At 28.9% G+C, this 19,686-nt stretch overlaps 1 protein-coding gene across 1 annotated transcript in view; it reads right to left on the bottom strand.

Moving 5' to 3' along the window:
• Positions 1–1,404: 1,404 nt before the first annotated feature.
• The window catches only part of LOC124420822 (FERM domain-containing protein 3), a 101,895-nt gene continuing 83,613 nt past the window's right edge, over positions 1,405–19,686 (bottom strand). The window contains exon 6 of the mRNA XM_046955064.1: positions 1,405–1,512. Within this exon, the coding sequence (XP_046811020.1) occupies positions 1,420–1,512 (93 nt within the window). The 3' untranslated portion in view covers positions 1,405–1,419. The remainder of the gene's footprint in view (positions 1,513–19,686) is intronic.

Genomic DNA, 19,686 nt, shown 5'->3' with positions numbered 1-19,686 from the left:
TCGGGAAAAAATTTATAAAACTAATATGTTTAAAATACACTATGGTGAAGGGTATATAAGATTCGGCACAGTCGAATATAGCACTCTTACTTGTTTTCCTTAATTTTTTTTGTACTTAAATTTATTTTTATTTAACATGAATATTTATGACTTAATAAATACGATAGATATGATGAAGTAAACCTGAATTTAACTTAAAGGATCAAACAAAAAGTCAGTATAGGGGTTAGCTGTAACTGCGATTTGAACTCGGCGGATTTCGGAAAAATTTAATTGTTTTGTAATATTTTAGAGAATATTTTAGAGACATCTACTAGATTTCATTTAAAATCTATTTATAAATCTAGACCGTTTATACTTTCTATTTTTGACATTTAGGATGATTTTATTTTTGCTAAAACAACAAGATTTTGAGTAGATTCCGACAAAATCTATTTTCGAAGTAGATTTTCTTCTGTATGGGAAATCTAGATAAAATCAACTAGATTTGGCTCGAAATCATATAAATACTAGATTTCGTGTATGTGTAAATGGGGTATAAATTAGTTTTTTAATTTGGATAAAGGAATTTACGTCTACAATAAAGTAATTTATTAAAAGTTTTATCATTTGTTAGTGTTTAAAGGTGAATTTGGTCTTCAGGTTATATTCTTGATTTGTATGGGTGCTAGGGTCAAATTAAGCAAGATCATTACGAAAATCAGCAGTGGCATTTAGATTTTTATAAAATGAAAATTTGTCGATATTTGTTGACATATTAGAACATTTAACATAAATATGAGTGTGGCGTTAAAAATAATTAAATTTTTTACTATTTGTTTTTAATTCTTTAAAATATTTATAAACATAGATTTTTAGATTTTTGTTTTAATTATAAAAGTAGTGTTGTTTTTAAATTATTTGAGCCGGATATATTTTACTTATTTTTGTACAACCCCACATGAGTTCAAAAGCACTATTCGGGGTTTATTATTGTAGGAGGTTAGGCTTCGCCAAAAGAGTAGTATATACCAAATTTAATTCCAAATATATTAAAAATCGATCTCTATATACTAATTTATATACTTTACGTTGGGTGTATGTCCAATATTTTTGGATGTAAGGTAAATATAATAACGACAAAAATTAGTAAAAACTGAAAAAATAATATTTTCCCCTTATAAATGTACATTAAGACTTCAGAACAGTTGTGTTAGCTTTGTTTTTCGGGGCTAGCTTTATTTTATAAGGGGGAACGCCTATTTGAGAATTTCTTTCCGCTCAATACAATTTTGTTACGTAATAAACAAAATTATATAATAAGCAAAAATGGGATAGAGTTGAAATTAATGACGTTTATTTGTAAATTTCTTTGACTGCTATTTTTTCCCAACAATTATTTCTGATAACAACTTGTGAAAAATTAAAGAGTATTTCCACTTACGTAAAAAATAACATTTGTTCAATAGCGCATCTCCATAGATATCTACATGTGACATTAGACGAACATTTAAATCCAATTGTATGTTTTTTCTAAAAGAAAATTAATTAATTGATTTTTTATTTAAAGCAAATATTAATATTAAACACAAAAGATATGTTTAGCAATATAACTTATAAAAAGGACCAAATTTCCGCATGCGTGATCGAGTAAAATGCATCGCTTTTTACTTTCTTTTAGATGAATTTTAGCTTAATTTCGATATTAATATGTGTTCATGATACAAACGTTCATTCAATCTCGTATGCGATAATTGGTGAGAAAAAAATAATTGTTAAATTCACAATCAAGGTGCAAGTTGTAGCTACAGTGATTACGAATAAACCTCTTTTTCAAAGAAAAAAAAAACAATCAAAACAAACAAAACGGACCAGAGATAAACAAATAGTAAAAATAATCAGTTGAAGTTTTCGTCATTGTGCTGAAATAAACATTTGACAAAACTGTTATTTATTGAATACTCTGCAAAACTTAAATTCTTCACACATTTATAATAAAAACATATAAAAAATTGCTATACCAACAACATTGTTATGACCAGGGAAACCAAAATATTTGTGGAGCGTCGTATTCTTAACCCATTTATTTCCTGCCGTTGCCGTACGACAAGGCTCAATATTACTAACTTTAAATACTTATTGTAAACAACCTGTAACTGAACTGTTTTAAAAACGTTAGTAAGTCTTCTTTTTAATTTGAAATAAAAAAAGTCCATTACTTTCAAAAATTGATTAAGGTAAGCTGTTTTTTAAATTGCAAAAAAATAAGTTCTGTAAAAGTGATAAAATAATTTATACAAAAAGCGACGTTGGTTTATGTATAAATGTTTTGAGAAATATCACACAAAATGTTAGTAAAGTAAATATGTAATTTTTTTAGTACTGCAAATAAACACAAGGAAAGAAATAAATTTGTGTATACATTTTTAAAATAGGAGTAATGCCTGGCGTTGCCACATGGTAACGGCTATTTTTGTCCCTAGTAGTAATTGGACAAATTTTTTTAAAGTACATATTGGTTTTTTAATATGCCTAGATACAAAATCAATATCATTTTTTTAAATTCATTTTTTAACTACTAGGCATATAGTAGTACATATAGGCGAAACTGAAGCGGTTTTCAAAAAAAAAGTTTTTATTCTCTTTACACAGACGAGCTCTGAGAGAATGAAACAAACTTGTGAGAATAAAAGTCACTCACTAAACTTCAAATTTTCTTCGCAAAATTGCGAGGATATTAGCACTTATTAGTTTTTCTTATCACTTAAACTTAATGTTTATTATTTTTTGGAACACTTTTCATTAATTTAAAGCCCCGAAAATAATTTATATTTTGCAAACGAAAAAAAATATTTTTTATTCTTTGACATTTCATTTTAATTAAAACTGAAAAAAGAAAAGTTGTACATTTTCGTATTGAAAATTAAAAAAGTATTTTACATACTTTTTTTCATTTTGCATTAGTGCAGAAAAAAATTACGAAAATACGTGTTTATAATATGTTTTAATATAAAATATCTTTTCCAAAAAATAATTAACTAATATTTTCATTCACTAGCATATAAAATTCCATTATTAGCAAAAAAAAAAAAAAAAATAACGTCAAAAAAATACATTTTTTATTTGCTACCTTTTGAACAACTCCGTTTATTTGTGTGCTTCTACTAATACATTCTCACCAGTTAGGTCTTTGGCAGGGGACTTAGGTCCTCGCCTATATACTACTATATGCTAGTAGGTGAATCAGTTATAAAAAAATCTTTTAGGTAAAATTTGACATTAAATATTGAATATTTCATTACATTTTTATTTCAGTCTTTTTGTGCGATTAATGTAAATAAAAAATTATTTTTAGAATATCTTTTAAAGTTTTATAGCATATTTCGACTGGTTATGAGTATTGTAGAAGCTGATGAATTGGTACGCATACAACGCATCGATTGTGAAATGAACAATTTATATATTTAAAGAAAATTCAAAATTGTTGTAAAAATTATTGCTGATGTTCATATTTATATTTTGGTTGTTGCTTAATCGCTTATTTTTGCCTATAAAGGGAATGAAAAGTTAAGTTTTTCCTAAAAATAACCAATACATTAACATTAGTACATAAACCACGAGAAAATATCGGAGAACAACATCAAGCATACCATTTTGATCGTCGTGGACTAAATTTAAAGAGAATCCTATTTAAATGTTCGATTTTTATTTTCTATAAAACTTATAATCATTAAGATCTTACGGATATCTTACAAGATGATGTCAAAGTGTCTACACCCCCAGTCACCTTGGGAGACTACAGGAATCTGATCTGAGAAATTATCACAAAAACTTTGACCCTACTAAGAAAACAGAATATAGTGTCTAGAAAGCAAGGGCAAGAAATACGTAAAAAAATGTGAGGCATTCGCCAATCACTTGTCAGTTAATGTAATTATATTATATTGTAATGTCAATTATATTAATTTTTTTTCTTAATCTGATTAAAATGAGTGACCAGAAAAAAGTGCGTACTGTCATATAGATGATATAATAGTTTAGAAGAACATAAAAAAAACATTTAAATATGGTAGTCCAAAGACTTAGGGATTCTAATATAAAAATCTCCTTGTGAAATCGAATTTTTTAAGAAAGAAGTAGAGTTTTTGGGTTATATTGTTGCCCATGGAATAATTAAATCTGATCCAGGAAAATAGAGACTATAGTAAACTACCCTGAACCTAAAACTCTTAGACAATTGCGAGGATTTCTTGGTATAACTGGATACTATAGAAAATTTATAAAGGACTATGCCAAGATTTCAAAACCATTAACAAAATATCTTACTCTAGAGAATGAAAGAATTTCATAATATATGTCCAAGAAGACAGCAGTCGAATATAATTCTCAAATATCTTAAATATCTAATATCTCAACAAGTAAGAGCACTATATTCGGCTGTGCCGAATCTTATATACCCTTCACCATAGTGTATTTTAAACATCTTTTATAAATTTTAAATTTTTTCCCGACTACATTATTATTACATCAAAAGCTAAACAGAAAGAACAACAACAACGCTAAACGAAAGAAAACACAAAATACACAAGGCATCTAAACCAACAGACATCTAAACATACATAACGAAAAACATAGAAAAACAAAAGTAACAACGCAATGACGCCAACAGCATCCAAACCAAGGGTGCCCAAGCCCTATGCGCTTAGTACTCTTTTGTTTTTATACCCTACACCACTTTAGTGGGGAGGGTATATTGTTTTTGTGCTGATGTTTGTAACGCACAATAATATTGGTCCTATACCCACCTTAAAGTATACCAATCGGCTTAGAATCATTTTCTGAGTCGATTTAGCACATGATCTTTTATGGTATCGTAGACGAAGCCTATTGAAAATGGTTAACATCGGTCCATTCTTTCACCTAGCCCCCATGCAACTGAACCCCTCGGATAGGGCTTTTAAAACTTGTAATCAAACTACAGGTCGCAATTTGGAAGATAATTCAATAAAATTTGGCACTCGATCTTCTATTGTACCAGAGACGAAGCCTGTTGGAAATGGTTTACATCGGCCCATTATTTAATCTAGCCCCCATATAACTGAACCCGCCGAATAGGGCTTTTAAGTTCATAATTGTGTTTAATACACTCGTACTCGTGTGTTTAATACACAAAAACCTGCCAAACCGTGTTTTATACTAGCCTTGATGACTTAGAAACGATAAAGTTTAATAACTGCTTAATTTAACCTTAAATATATTTTTATTTACAGACATCGAATATGTGAAATAACATATTTACTCTCCCTTGGAATAAGCCGTGAGTGGCGGGGGGGCTTAAGTATTTTTTAACTTTTAAAGTATTTAATTAAAAACTTAGAAGGAAACTAATTATTCCGCGAAATACACTGTGGTGTAGGGTATTATATGGTCGGGCTTGACCGACTATAACATTCTTACTTGTTGTAAATGCGCTTAGCTATAGACAGTGTGTTTTCTATACACTTATATGCGCTTAATACTAGCAACACGTTGTTGTTGTTCTTAACAGTATACAAGCAAGAGTAAAACAACAACACTTTCGTATTCATTGCTGGTAAACATTGACGGTACGTAGATTTTGTTTTTGTTTATCGTAAAAAAATTGTTTTAAAAAGCACTTGGAAAAAATTTGTGTTAGTTTTAAATTTCAAACTTACATTATTCGCATAAAAATATTGTACAATAACTCTCAATCTACTCTCATATAATTGAAAACGTTTTAAATACTTTTTTCTATTAAAAAATATATTTGCAAAACAAAAGGGAAAATTATTTTATTTTAACAAAAATTGCAAATCATATTTTTTTGCTGTGTATTTTAGTAGAAAATACACAGCTGAATAAAACCAATACACACACACGTGTACATCTTTTTCTATATACAGTGTTGTTGTTACTTTTATAACAATTTTTTGATGAAATTTTCAGAGCTTGTCTCGGATTTTTGCTCATATCTCCGTTATTTACCGACCGATTTTGCTGATTTTAAATAGCGATCTTCTCGAAAGCATGTCTAATAGAATTATTGAAGATTTGGATCTCGCCGATATCTGGGGTCCTCTAAAAACTGATTTCAACAGACAGACAGACGGACATGGCTTAATCGACTCCGCTATCTATAAGGATCCAGAATATATATACTTTATAGGGTCGGAAAATTATATTATAGAAATTACAAACGGAATGACAAACTTATATATACCCTTCTCACGAAGGTGAAGGGTATAAAAACACTGACATCTACTGAACAAAATTACGCTAGAAATAAAAAAGAATTATTCGCTATAGTTTGGTCTTTAAAGACCTTGAGAAATTAGTTGTATGGTGTTGCAGATTTGGAAATACAAACTGACCATCAGCCGCTAATATTTGCAATATCTAAGAATACAAATGTAAAACTTAAGAGGCTGATGTCTTTTATAGAAGAGTATTCCCTGAAATTTGTTTATAAGCCGGATGCGACAAATGTTGTAGCAGAAGCACTTTCCAGACAGATTTTGAATAATATTTCTGACGACAAGTCTTTACATAGTACACAACATTCTGCCGAAAGTAGTGAAGAAATCACTATTAAGGAAACTTCCAAACCACTTAATGAATTTAAACAACAAATTCTTTTAAGCAGGGCCAATTTCAAAATTATGAATAATTTACTCAATTTAATAGAACTAGACACATTATAGAATTTGATACAAGGGAAATCTCAAGAACAAATTGAAAGAAATTTTACGACCAAATTTAGCGACAGCGATATATTGTTGTCCCGAAGATCTATATGAGTTTAAGGAAACAATAAAAGGAATATTTACCAACAAGTTTGTTTTTACAAGAATCTTTGCAATAGATATTGTTAATATTGATGACCAGGGAAACCATAATATGCAAATGCATGTTTTTTGTGGTGCGTCGTATGGACTCATAGATAAGATATTTATACGTTTCAGACCAATTTAAGAATTTTGGCATCGATTTGTTAGAGCATATTTTTGCATATTTTACCCATAAGAGCATAATTTTGCATGATTTGACTTTTTTAGCATATTTAAGGCATATTTTCGAGTTTTTAGAGCATATTTTACTCTTTTAGTGCATATTTTGATATTTTTGCTTTTTTTCGTTTTTGTACATTTTCAAAACTTTATTTAAAAAAAATAAAATTAAATTTTTTTATTTTTAATTTTTCAGCCTATTTTACAATTTTGAAAAAAATTCGTTTGTAGAACTTAAAAACTGCAAAAAATACATTACTCTCACGAAAACCAATGTTATAGATTTTTGTTCAATAAAGCATTACATTTTAAATCAGACATAAAACCTATTACTTTTGATTTCATGAGACCAATCCATTTTTATAGTTTAAAAAACTAATTATTGGAATTTATGACAACACCGATTAAAATGTCAGTTTAGAAGCTATGAATACAATTGGTAGAAATGTGTCAAACTTTGTCGTTTGAAATATGTTTTTTGGGGTCTAAATGGTTTCATGTTATTTATTGGTTATCTGAACGTAAAACGGAATTCTATTAAACTAGTTCTTCAAACCATGAGATGAATCAATTATAAAAAATCTTACAGGATGAAATATGACACTAAACATTTATTATTTCATTACAATTTCTGTCTTTTTGAGCTTTTCAATGTTAAAAAATAATAAAAAAATTTATTTTTAGAGCATATTTTTTAAATTTTAAGAGCATATTTTGAGTTTTTTACGGCATATTTAAAGCGCTTAAAACACTTTTTTTAGAGCATGTTTTCGGTTTCCCTGTTGATGACCAAAAAGCTATTATTAAGGAAACTCACACTAGGGCACATAGGAGTTCTAAGGAAAATCATAAACAAGTTTATAAACAATATTATTGGCCCAGGATGATTGATCATTTTAAGGAATTTATAAGGCATTGTGATATTTGCAATAAAGCGAAATATGATAGGAAGCCAACAAAGATTTCAATTGGAGAAGCTCCAATTCCTAGCAAGGTGGGAGAGTTCTTTCATATTGACATTTTTTATGCCCAAAATTTTTAATTCCTTACATGTATTGACGCTTATTCAAAATTTCTCGTAATAAAGCAAATAGAAGAAAAAATATTGGACATATTGCAGACCTTTCCCGCAGCAAGGAAAATAATGTTAGACAATGAACCAGGCTTTAAGACACCTACAATTCAATCCTTAATGCAAAGATTAAGAATTCAATTATATTTTGCTGATCCCAGGCATAGTACTTCTTACGGTCATGTAGAAAGATCACACTCGACCCTGATCGAAATAGCAAGATGTTTAAAAGAAGAATATCATCTTTTAGACACTGTTAAGATCTTTCATAGAGTAGCTCAACAGTATAATCTCACCATACATTCTGTTACAAATAAAGTGTTTCACAATAAAGTTTATTGTGAAGTGTTTTACAATAAAGTTAATCATGAAAACCTGAGTAATAAATAAATTTGGAACTCAGACTAGAATGCTACAAAGAAATAACTCAGATCAAAACATTTGAAGATGAGGAAATTTATGAAAAAATAATAGGACAAAGGGATAAATTCCTTCCACGTTACAAGAAACAGAAAATAAAGGAAGATTTAGGAAATAAGGTTAAAGTTTATAGTAGAAATAGAATTATTCATAAGAAAGATGTAAAAAAATGCATCTTACAGAAAATGTTAAAATTGTTTATTTTACGGCCACACTCACAAACTGCAGAACTGAGGTCCAAATACTAGACTATTCAATGAAAGGAATTTGAACAAAATTTGATTTATAGATTAAAATTAATAAAAAAAGAAATATTAAACATTCAATATGCTCTACAATGGGCCAAAGCAGGAGTTATAAATACCTTTATATTGTCCGAGCCAGAAATTGACGAAATTAAAAAGCAATTAGACTATGAACAATTTCCATATTTCAATATCGATGAAGCTTTAGAATTTTCAGATATTAGAATTGCCTCAAGCAATACAACAATCATTTATATAGTAAATTTGCCTACTTTTAATAAACAAATTTGTGAAAATATCGTCAAAAATCTTGAAATTGATTTTTTGTATACAAAACAAATATTTGTGCCAAATATTGTATCAATAGCCTTATTTGGTAATGAGTAATGTGCGTTTAAGAGACTTTCATAAAAGGACTTTGTATGGGAGCTAGTTTATAATGTATATGTATTATGTACATAAAGACAAAATTAAAAATTCTGTATCTTCAGTGTCTCACATAAGTATTCGAATTTGGTTGTACTTTGAAAAGAAACATAATTTAATAATATTTTTTGTGTGTGAAATTAATAATTAAATTTGTTATATTGTCTAGAGAGTCCTAAGGTATAATATCACACTCTTTAAAATTTAGAAAAATTACATTTACCTCAACTAATTTAACTTTTTTTTAAAAAAAGTCCATAAAATTGCCTCACAAAAGTATACGAATTTTTCCTGTATTTCATATATCACCATATTTTACGAAACATAAAAATTAAAAACGGGTTACTATCAACCGAAATTGTATATTTTTAGCCAATTTCTTCCACAATGTTGTACCATCTTTTCATGTAATATCATTAAAATGGCGATTTTTGACCATATTTGCATTTTTTTCAGAAATAAAACTTTAATACGAGGTTTTAATAGATCCCTTGTGGTATATAAAAATAAAAGTGGCATGCAACCTGGACGTCATTGGTATATAAAAATAATGATACTTCCATATTAAATGATGTTTCTTCGAGGAATGTTTTGGAGTTGTACACTTCCAATACATTGAAAACTTTAAATATATAAAAGCTGATATCTAAAAGAATATATACAAGAAAATTTTTGACCCTTGCATTATGAAAATGGACCTAAGTTCCAATATATTGAATAAGCGACAGAATAATGATATTTCATTGGTATATAAAAATAATGATACTACCATATTAAATGGTGTTTTTTCGAGGTATGTTTTGGAGTTGTACACTTCCAATGCATTGAAAACTTTAAATATATAAAAGCTGATATCTAAAAGAATATATACAAGAAAACTATCCCCGAAAATTTTTGACCCTTGCATTATGAAAATGGACTTAAGTTCCAATATATTGAATTAGCGACAGAATAATGATATCAATAATATATCTTGGATCGTTTAAATACAGATTCTTGTAACAAAAAATACTATGTTTAGATACTCCAAGGGGTCTATTAAATAACAATATCAAATTTTGGTTTTATCTCTGGAAAAAAGAGAAAATCCTACAAATTTTGCCAAAAATCGCCATTTTAATGATATTACATAAAACAAGTTAGAGTGCTATATTCGGCTGTGTTGAATCTTAAATACCCTCCACCAGATACTTCTATGTTATTACTTTTCTAATTGATCAAATATTTTTAGAAATAAGTTTTCTCATGTCTTTAATAGAAAAAATCCCAAAAGTTAAATCTATTACATGTATCTATACATTGTATGTATGTATGTATGTATGTATGTATGTATGTATGTATGTATGTATGTATGTATGTATGTATGTATGTATGTGTGTGAAAGATTTAGAGATTTTCAAAATACAAATACATATATAATTTTGTTCTACACAAAATTTTGTTTAACACAAATTGATAATACTCTTTAAATACGGTTAAAGAGCTTTTAGGGGCTGGACCTAAAATAGGAGAAATAGAAGTATACAAAACTAATATTTTTGCCAAATTATATATCAATAGCTTAATTTGGTAATAAGTAATGTGCGTTTAAGAGATTTTCGTAAAAGGACTTTGAATGGGAGCTATGTCCAATTATGTTCATAAAGACAAAATTTCAGAATTCTATATCTATATCATTACTTTGTAATAAATATTGTGAATATAAATGATTTTCGGGACCTAGTATGAGAGCTATGACCAAATATGGACCGGTCATAAAACAATTTTATATATATAAGAGCAATATTTTTGCTAAATGTATGGATATAAATGTTTGGTTGTGAGTTATGTGCATTTTTTCTGATTTTCGGAACGGAACCTTGTCTGTGTGTTTTTCTAAAAGGGACCTCATATGGGAGCTATAATCAATTATGGACCGATCGGATAAAAACATTTCACAATATTATTTCTCTGTATATGAACAACACTTGTGCCAAACCTTATATGTATATGTTAATTTAGTAATGAGTTATGTGCGTTTTAGTTATTTCAGGAGGGGACCTTGTTAAGAGCTATGACCAGTTATAGACCGATGGAAAAAAAAATTCCTAGTATTATTTTTGTGTATATGATCAATACTTGTACCAAATTTTATATGGATATCTTAATTAAGTAATGAGTTGTACGTGTTTAAGTGTTTTTCGGAAGGGGAACTTGTATGGGTGCTATGACCAATTTTGGACCGATCGGAAAAAGATTTCGTGGTAATATTTCTATATGTGGGAACAATGCTTGCACCAAATTTTATATGGATATCTTAATTTAGTAATGAATTATGTGCTTTTAAGTGATTTTCGGGAGGGGACCTTGTATGGGAGATATGACCAATTATGAACCATTCCAAAAAAGCTTTAATTTTAATATTTCTGTATATAAGAGCAATACTTGTACCATATGTAAGTATATCGATATCTCAATTTAGAAATGAGTTATGGGCGTTTAAGTGATTTTCGGGAAGGGACCTTGTATGGGAGCTATGACCAATTATGAACCCATCTAAAAGAATTTTCCTCTGAATAAATTCTATTGTCATAAAATTTTAATTTCTAAAATTTTGTGAAGATATCGACGGAAGTTATTAACAAAAAATCAATTTTCTGGGAATATATACTTTTGCATGGGAGGTATATGAAATTGTGGACCGATTTTGGCGAGATTGAGCTCTTGTGTGGAAACGAAAGTATGCCAATTTTTCTGGAATTATCTTGCATAATTTTCGAGAAAATTACATCAGAATGTGTAAAAAATGTTTATTTATTCGAGGTTGTTTCAAATTTTGATTCATAACTTTTCCCGATGTGAACCGATTTTGCCCATTTTCAATACCAAACAACTTAGGAAAACGAAGAACATTTTGGGACATAGCTAAATCGACTGATAATTTGATAAGGACCCAGAATATATATACTTGGTTGGGTCTCAGATGAATATTTCTTGGTGTTACACACGGAATGACAAAGTTATATATACCCTCTATCGCCACTGATGGTGGTGGAGGGTATAAAAAGGGTACAAATCCCCAAAAATTGTGGATTAAATGGGCCAAAAATATATCATTTCGGTTGATAGTAACCCCTTAAAACAATTTAAAGCATAAAAACCATTCGATTCTGTTTCGTACAATATGATCAAATTTGAAATACAGGAAAATTCGTATACTTTTGTGAGGCAATTTTATGGACTTTTTTGAGAAAAGATAATTTAATTTAAGTATATGTAAATTTTTCATGTTTAGAATTGCGTGATATTAAACCTATGGACTGTCTATACAATATAACAAATTAATTTCATTTTTTGCACACAAAATATATTATTAAATTTGGTTTCTTTTCATAATTTACATAAATTCGAGTACTTATGAGAGACACTGATATACAGTGTCTTTATTATACCCTACACCACTATAGTGGGGAGGGACCTAGTATGAGAGCTATGACCAAATATGGGATATAACTCCCAAATGTACATACATATGTATGTATGATAACATGATGGTGGATATAGCTGAATATAGATATCACTTTTACGTCGACTGATAACTTGCTTTATTATATATTTAATGAATGAAAATTTTCAAAAGTCCGCTTTTTTAATATTTCTTTAAAACCCCGATTTTTAATCACTCAGATCCCACTTTAATTTTTTTATATCAAAATATTTATCAATCATCAAGAATACATTTTTTCAATATTCGCACTTCATTTTCACTCGCTTTTTTCGAAATGGTCGGTCATGCCCGACTGTCCTACTTGTTGGTAATTAATATTGTGAATCTAAGTGATTTTCTGGACCTAATATGAGAGTTATGACCAAATATGGACCGATCGAAAAACAATTCTATAGTGAACTTATGTATATATAAGAGCAATGTTTTATGTGAGCTATGACTAATTGCGTACCGATCGGAAAAAAATTTCATAGTAATATTTCTTTATGTGAGAACAATACTTGTACTAAATAATAATTAACCAAAATGTAATGTAACTTTGTTATATCTTTATCTTTAATATGTATATATTTAATTAAAAATATATTTAAAAAGCTTAAATTTGTGTATTATATTTTAATATCTAAAATAAATGTGTGCAAAACAAGGCAAAAAATATTTGCCACTTTTAAATTTAATAAATATTAGTTTTGTTACATTACATTAATATTATTTCTAAATTTCAGTTTTCCATATATGCATTTTTGTTGAGATGAGAATATAATGATTTCTCATTTCTTTTTTCGCTCTTTCATTTATACAAGTGCAAAACGTAATATTTGTCTGCCGATCCTGGGTCTAAATCAAATTTTATTTAAGTTTAACGAAGGCTGTGTACTATACCAAAACATTGCGAAATAATGTAAACAGTAACACAGAAACCGTAATTTACAAAGCAAGCCTAACAAATAAGGAGTGAGATCGAAAAATTCTTAACACACGTTTTTCATTACATTTTTCAACCAAAGTATTATTTGATTTTTTTTTTGATCAAGTTACCTTTGAAAAACATGTCAGTTATTATGTGTAATGTCAATTATATTAATTTTTTTGTTAATCTGATTAAAATGAGTGATCAGAAAAAAGTGCGTACAGAAATTATTAAATATTTTCAACTAAACCCAACTTGGTCTTACAAAAAGTTGGCCAAGCATACAAAGGTCTGCCGTCAAACTGTTTCCAATGTTATTAAACAGTACCCTGAGAACTTGTCAGTTGATAGAAAATCTGGTTCAGGTAGAAGGAATGGTCCACATGATGTTTCTAAAGCCAAAAAAAATAGAACGCATTTTCAAAAGAGCTCCCAACACATCTGGTAGGAAAGCAGCTCGGTTAGCTCAGTGCTCGGACTATTTGGTACGAAAAGTTAAAGCTAATGCAGGTTTAAAAACATACAAGGCTCAAAAAGTTCCTGACAGGAACGCTGCTAAAAATTTAGAGGCCAAAAACAGAGCACGGAAATTGAAGTCAAGTTTTATAAAAAAATATTCTTGCTGCATAATGGATGACGAAACGTATGTTCTGGCAGATTTTTCGCAACTTCCAGGTCAAAAGTTTTATGTTGCTGATGCTCGAGGGAATGTTGAAGAAAAGTTTAGGACCCAAAAGCAGACAAAATTTCCCAGAAAGTTCTTGGTATGGCAAGCAATATGCAGTTGCGGCAAAAGAAGCCAATCATTTGTTACAACGGGCTCTATAAATACCGAAATTTACATCAAGGAATGTTTACAAAAAAGGCTGCTTCCATTCATAAGACTTCATAATGTGTCCACTTATTTTTGGCCTGACTTGGCATCCTGTCACTATGGTAAACAAGCCCTTGAGTGGTACAAGAACAATAATGTGGTATTTGTACCAAGAGAGGCAAATCCTCCAAACTGCCCGGAGCTAAGGCCAGTGGAGAGATATTGGGCTCTTGTTAAAAGAGAATTGAAGAGTACAAAAAAGGTGTCCAAAAGTGTGGTAGATTTTAAACGGAGATGGACTACATGTTCGAGCAAAGTGACAGAAAGCACTATAAAAACGTTAATGGAAGGGTTTCCGAAAAGGGTTCAAAATTTCATCACTAGTGATTAAAACTATAAAAATATTTTTTTTTTGTAAATTGTAATAATAATTTGAATCAAATAAAAAAAAAAAATAAAGCTGTAAGTTTAGTGGTTTCTTTTTTATAAACATATATGTATGTTAAGAATTTTTCGATCTCACTCCTTAACTAGATGTTTGGTATAAATTGTGTTAATGTATTAGTTAAACTAAAAAATTTGATTTATAACACTGTAAGTGTTATGTCAAAAAGACACAGAAAATGCCAAAACATCTAAACTTAATTTTGGGTCGTAGAATCTAGTGTCATCCTCCGTTTTGAAAAGTTGGGTCTAAATCGGGAGATATTGCGTTTTAAAGTATGAACTTTTATGAGGTGATATTTTATTTTTTGAAATTTTGAAAAAGTTTTCAGGCATAGACTATGTATAAATGCATAACAACTAAATATAAATCAGAGAAGATCAATATTGCCGATACATAGCACGCGTGATAGGGTAAGAAAATTCTGCTGACGCTAAGTTTATACACATACACTATGGGTTTAATTTTTCTTCTTTTTAAAATGAACAAAATGAGCTAACAAAATCAAATCAGTTGCTGATCAGCACTTGTCGAAGCAAGGTCTGTGCACGGCGTTTTTAAAATACACACAGAAATACAAGAACAAAATTTTAAGAAAGCCGAAATAATGTAGGGGAACATGAGAGAACAGTTAATAGTTTTATATATATAGACTTTGATATACGATGGCTGTCAAAATCCATAATAAATATTTGACAGTTAGCATATACTTTATAGTTTGTAGTCATTTTATTAGTATACTTTAATTTGAATGGAATTCTGTTCTCTGCTGCTTAACCAACACAAATAAAACTATGAAAGTCTATCGTAGTATGTGTGTGAGCAACACTGATATAAATATAATAATAATTCAAATGGACTCTAGTTTTACGTATTTTAATTTTAATAATCAAAAATATCCTCAGAAACAGTTTAATCTTTAAAATGCAATATCTCCCGATTTCGACCCAACTTTTAAAAACGGGGTACGTCATTAGATTCTACGACCGAAAATTAAGTTTACGTGTTTCGGCGTTTTTCTGTGTCTTTTTGAAAGTTCAATTTTAACGTACAGTGTGATAGAATGAAATCATTAACTGTCATATAGGCATGTACCTTTTTCGTACGTCAGATAAATAGAGAGTCAGATAATAGGGTCTAAAATATTAAAAGTATGCTGATGTACAGTGGTGAGCAAAACTGTATGCATTTCAATCAAGTTTATGTTAAAAACCCGATAAAATACAGATATTAAAAAAAATAGATATTTGTTTTAAAATAAGCAATATAAGAATAAGAAAATAAAAAAAGAAAAAGAAAAGATATAAGCACACCAGAAGATAAGAAAGGTCGATCGTGCTTCGGAGAGAGATGCCAAAACTATTGAGCTTTTATTGACTTCCAAACAGGTAAAAACACCAAAAACAGGCTTCTGCCGCCTGTGTAAAGAAGAAAACACCAGCGTTATCAGAAAAAAATGTGAAGGATCGTCTTAAATTTTGCAAGAAGCATAAAAATTGGAGTGTTGATGACTGGAAAAGGGTTATATGGTCCGAAGAAACGAAGACTAATCGTTTTCAGTCTGATGGCAATGAATATTACTGGCACCGCCCTTATGAAAGCTGAAAAAAGCACCAACTAAAATAAACCGTAAAACATGGTGGTTGTAGCCTGATGGTGTGGGCCTGTTTCACTTGGTATAATCTCGATTCGTTAGTAAAATTAGATGCTATAATGAAAAAGGAGGATTATTTGAGCATTCCAATATTCCAGATTTTGTGGAAGACTGTGCATATGCACGGGAATCAATCCAATTTAAAATTTATGTTATATGTTTTAATCTTTACATTAATATTTAATTATCATAAATTTAATTTTGTTTTCCTTTAATTTGGTTTTATTGATTATTTTAAATTGAAAACTTAATTATTTTTCCTTTATTTTATGGAATTTATTGTATTTTTAAGTCTTATTGGCTAAAATGTATCTAGTTTTGATCGCCACTGTACATACTTTTTAATAAAAACATTAAAAAAGGACCTATTTATCCTTTGATCACCAAATATTGACGTCAGGACAAAAATTTTCAGAATTATTGAAGTTGAAAATTTTCATTTTCAACTTCAATTTTGGGGTGACCCTTTAAAACTTCAAAAATTACGCTTTTTCACATTTTTTGCTCTTATAAACTATGTTGAGGAAGCGATCGGGGAAAACTAAAATTATATTCGTACTCTATAGTCTACAACAAAACGGAATTGGTAAATGAAAACCCCTGAATTTTTGTGTATCACTGTGAAATTATTTACATAAAACCAAAATTAAAATTTTTTAGGTATTTTTCTTTTTTGTTTAGCTGTGTTTTGTTCTATCCAGCTTTTTGCGAATCGGAATCTGGCAGCCCTAATCCCTACTGAATAGTAGTACAGCCATAGTACTTCCAGCTTTTTCCACGGTACCAGAAGTATTATTTGCAGTTATATGCCGTGTCCTCTGACCCAAATAAGGGAGTTATCATCTTAACAGGTTGACTGACATTATTGATTCGAATACACCCCTTAATATCCGATTTTAAAAATGCCTATTTATTGCTCTTTTTATACTCTACACCACCTTAGTGGCGATGCTATATTGGATTTTTCCCGAGTAAGACTTCTGTTTTATATTTTCCTTAAATACTCTGATGAATTTTGAAATGATCGGACTTAAATAAATAATTTAATGTCCACAATTTGCTTTAGAAGACTAGTGCCGCAATGAAATTCAACAGAAATACATTTTTAACCTAAATTAGTCCTTAAAATTTTATGAATATTGATCATATAAAGTCATGGGGAAAGCTCCCATATAAAGCATTGTTAAAATATATCGGAGGCGAGATATAAATCAACTTATAATTCGGAATTTTAAAATCTAGACATTCCCTGGGATATAATTTTTTAAAATCCCGCATTAAAATACCTTCAAACCCCGGGAATTCCCGTTTTGCATCCCTAATCCGGTTCTACACATTTAATTTCATATTTCTGGATTCAATATTATAGAAAATTCAAAAAGTACCTTTTGAAGAACGAAAGAGTATGCAAAAATACCGTTTTATATGTTCTCACTTACTTCAGGCCCTACAGGCTTATTTTATGTGTTCTAAAATTACTTTTTGAAGTAAGAAAAAGTACTAAATTGTCCCGTGAAAATAAGCATGTAAAACGTATGTTGATAAAAAATTCCCTTTTATGGGATACTGTCCGTTGCAAAAGTTGAGAAAGTCAATAATGTTCGTGCATGGATAAAAAGGTCCTTTTTAAGGTTTTTATGATTTTTTGTTATTTATTACAAATAAACCATATGGGAGACGATTTCAATGACTTAACACAAATTTGTATACAACTCCAAAATTATTACAAATGTAGTAATTTTTCGGAATATTTTTAAGTTTTTTCAATTTTTTTACAAAGAATTTAATTAAAATCGTTACATTTTTTCTGTTTTTCGTTATAATTCGTTATGTTTTGTATATTATTTTAATATTTAATTTTTAATATTTATTTTGTCCTAGGGTTTTTGCTAGCTATATTTATCTAACTTACATAATATGTACATCAGAATACGCGTAATTTCTTTAGCTTTACAATTATGTAACACTTAATGGTTTCTTCTATTACATTATGCAACAAAATTTGGATCTTCGAATCTTTCCCAAACAAGAAGACAAAAAATTGACCCAATTCCCCAAAAGGGTTTAAAAAGTTAGCTCGTGTTGTGAATGTATATTAATTTTAAACTTAGCTTTTTTCAGTAAAATTTTCTCAGATGTAATATGTATAAGATGTATAAACATTTTGATCATGACCCTCTCTGCTTTTTATGAAATTCGGAACATACATTATTTTCATACATATAAAAATTTTAGGTTCTCCAAAATTTCCGAATTCGTTATGAGTTTTCCTAAAATGGATTAAATTTGATATTTTATATATTCTAACATATTTATCCAATTTTAATTATTTTAGACTGTAATTAGTGCTTTATTTGAAATATTATGGTTTAAAAATAAAAATAATTATATATAAAAAAATTCTTTGAGTTAAGGATATCTTAAAACCGGTATCTCTCATTTTCATTCCCTTACTAATTTTTTTTTGTAATATCAACAACAACATATAAAAAAATCAGAGTTGGACTATGAAAAAATCTAAGAAAGTTTAATTTTAGTAAACTTATCCATTTTTGCTCCGTACAAATTTACAAATTTTAATTTTTATTTTTTACTAAATCAAAAAAAATTGAGCATTTCTAGTAGAGTATTTATTAACAACAATTAAAATAGTAAGGAAATTAAATTTTCTTGTTGCTACCAAATTCTACTTATTTGTTAGGCTTGCTTTGTAAATACCGGTTTCTAAGTTATTGTTTACATTATTTCGCAATGTTTTGGTAGCGTACACAACCTTTGATAAATTAAAATTTTATCTAGATTGAATTTTGGAAAACGAAAAAAAAACATTTCAGTCGATTTTATTGATTATTGTGCATTAATGTTAACGCATTAATTTAAATTAATCTATGTTAAAATGTAAAAAATCTGAAAATTTTACAAAAAATTAGAAATGTTCGATTACTGTTACACAAAAATTTCTATACTGATCCAGCTCGCCAAATATTTACCCCAGTACAAAAATTTTGAGAAACGCTATCTTGTAATTAGATTATTAAAAAACCGAAAACCGGTTTACCGGTTTTTTAACATTCGACCGGGTTTTATATTTAATATGCACAAGAATTATGTAACAGCAGAATCCAAAGAGTTTGTTGTGGAATTTTATTATCGTTTATTTTAATGCAATGAGTTGGATGAACAATTAGTTGATTCTTAAGTTGATT

The sequence above is a fragment of the Lucilia cuprina genome, chromosome 2, assembly GCF_022045245.1.
Source record: "Lucilia cuprina isolate Lc7/37 chromosome 2, ASM2204524v1, whole genome shotgun sequence".
Classification (NCBI taxonomy): Eukaryota; Metazoa; Arthropoda; class Insecta; order Diptera; family Calliphoridae; genus Lucilia; species Lucilia cuprina.
Note: the sequence above shows the minus strand (reverse complement) of the source record. Positions and strands in the feature narration are given on the sequence as shown.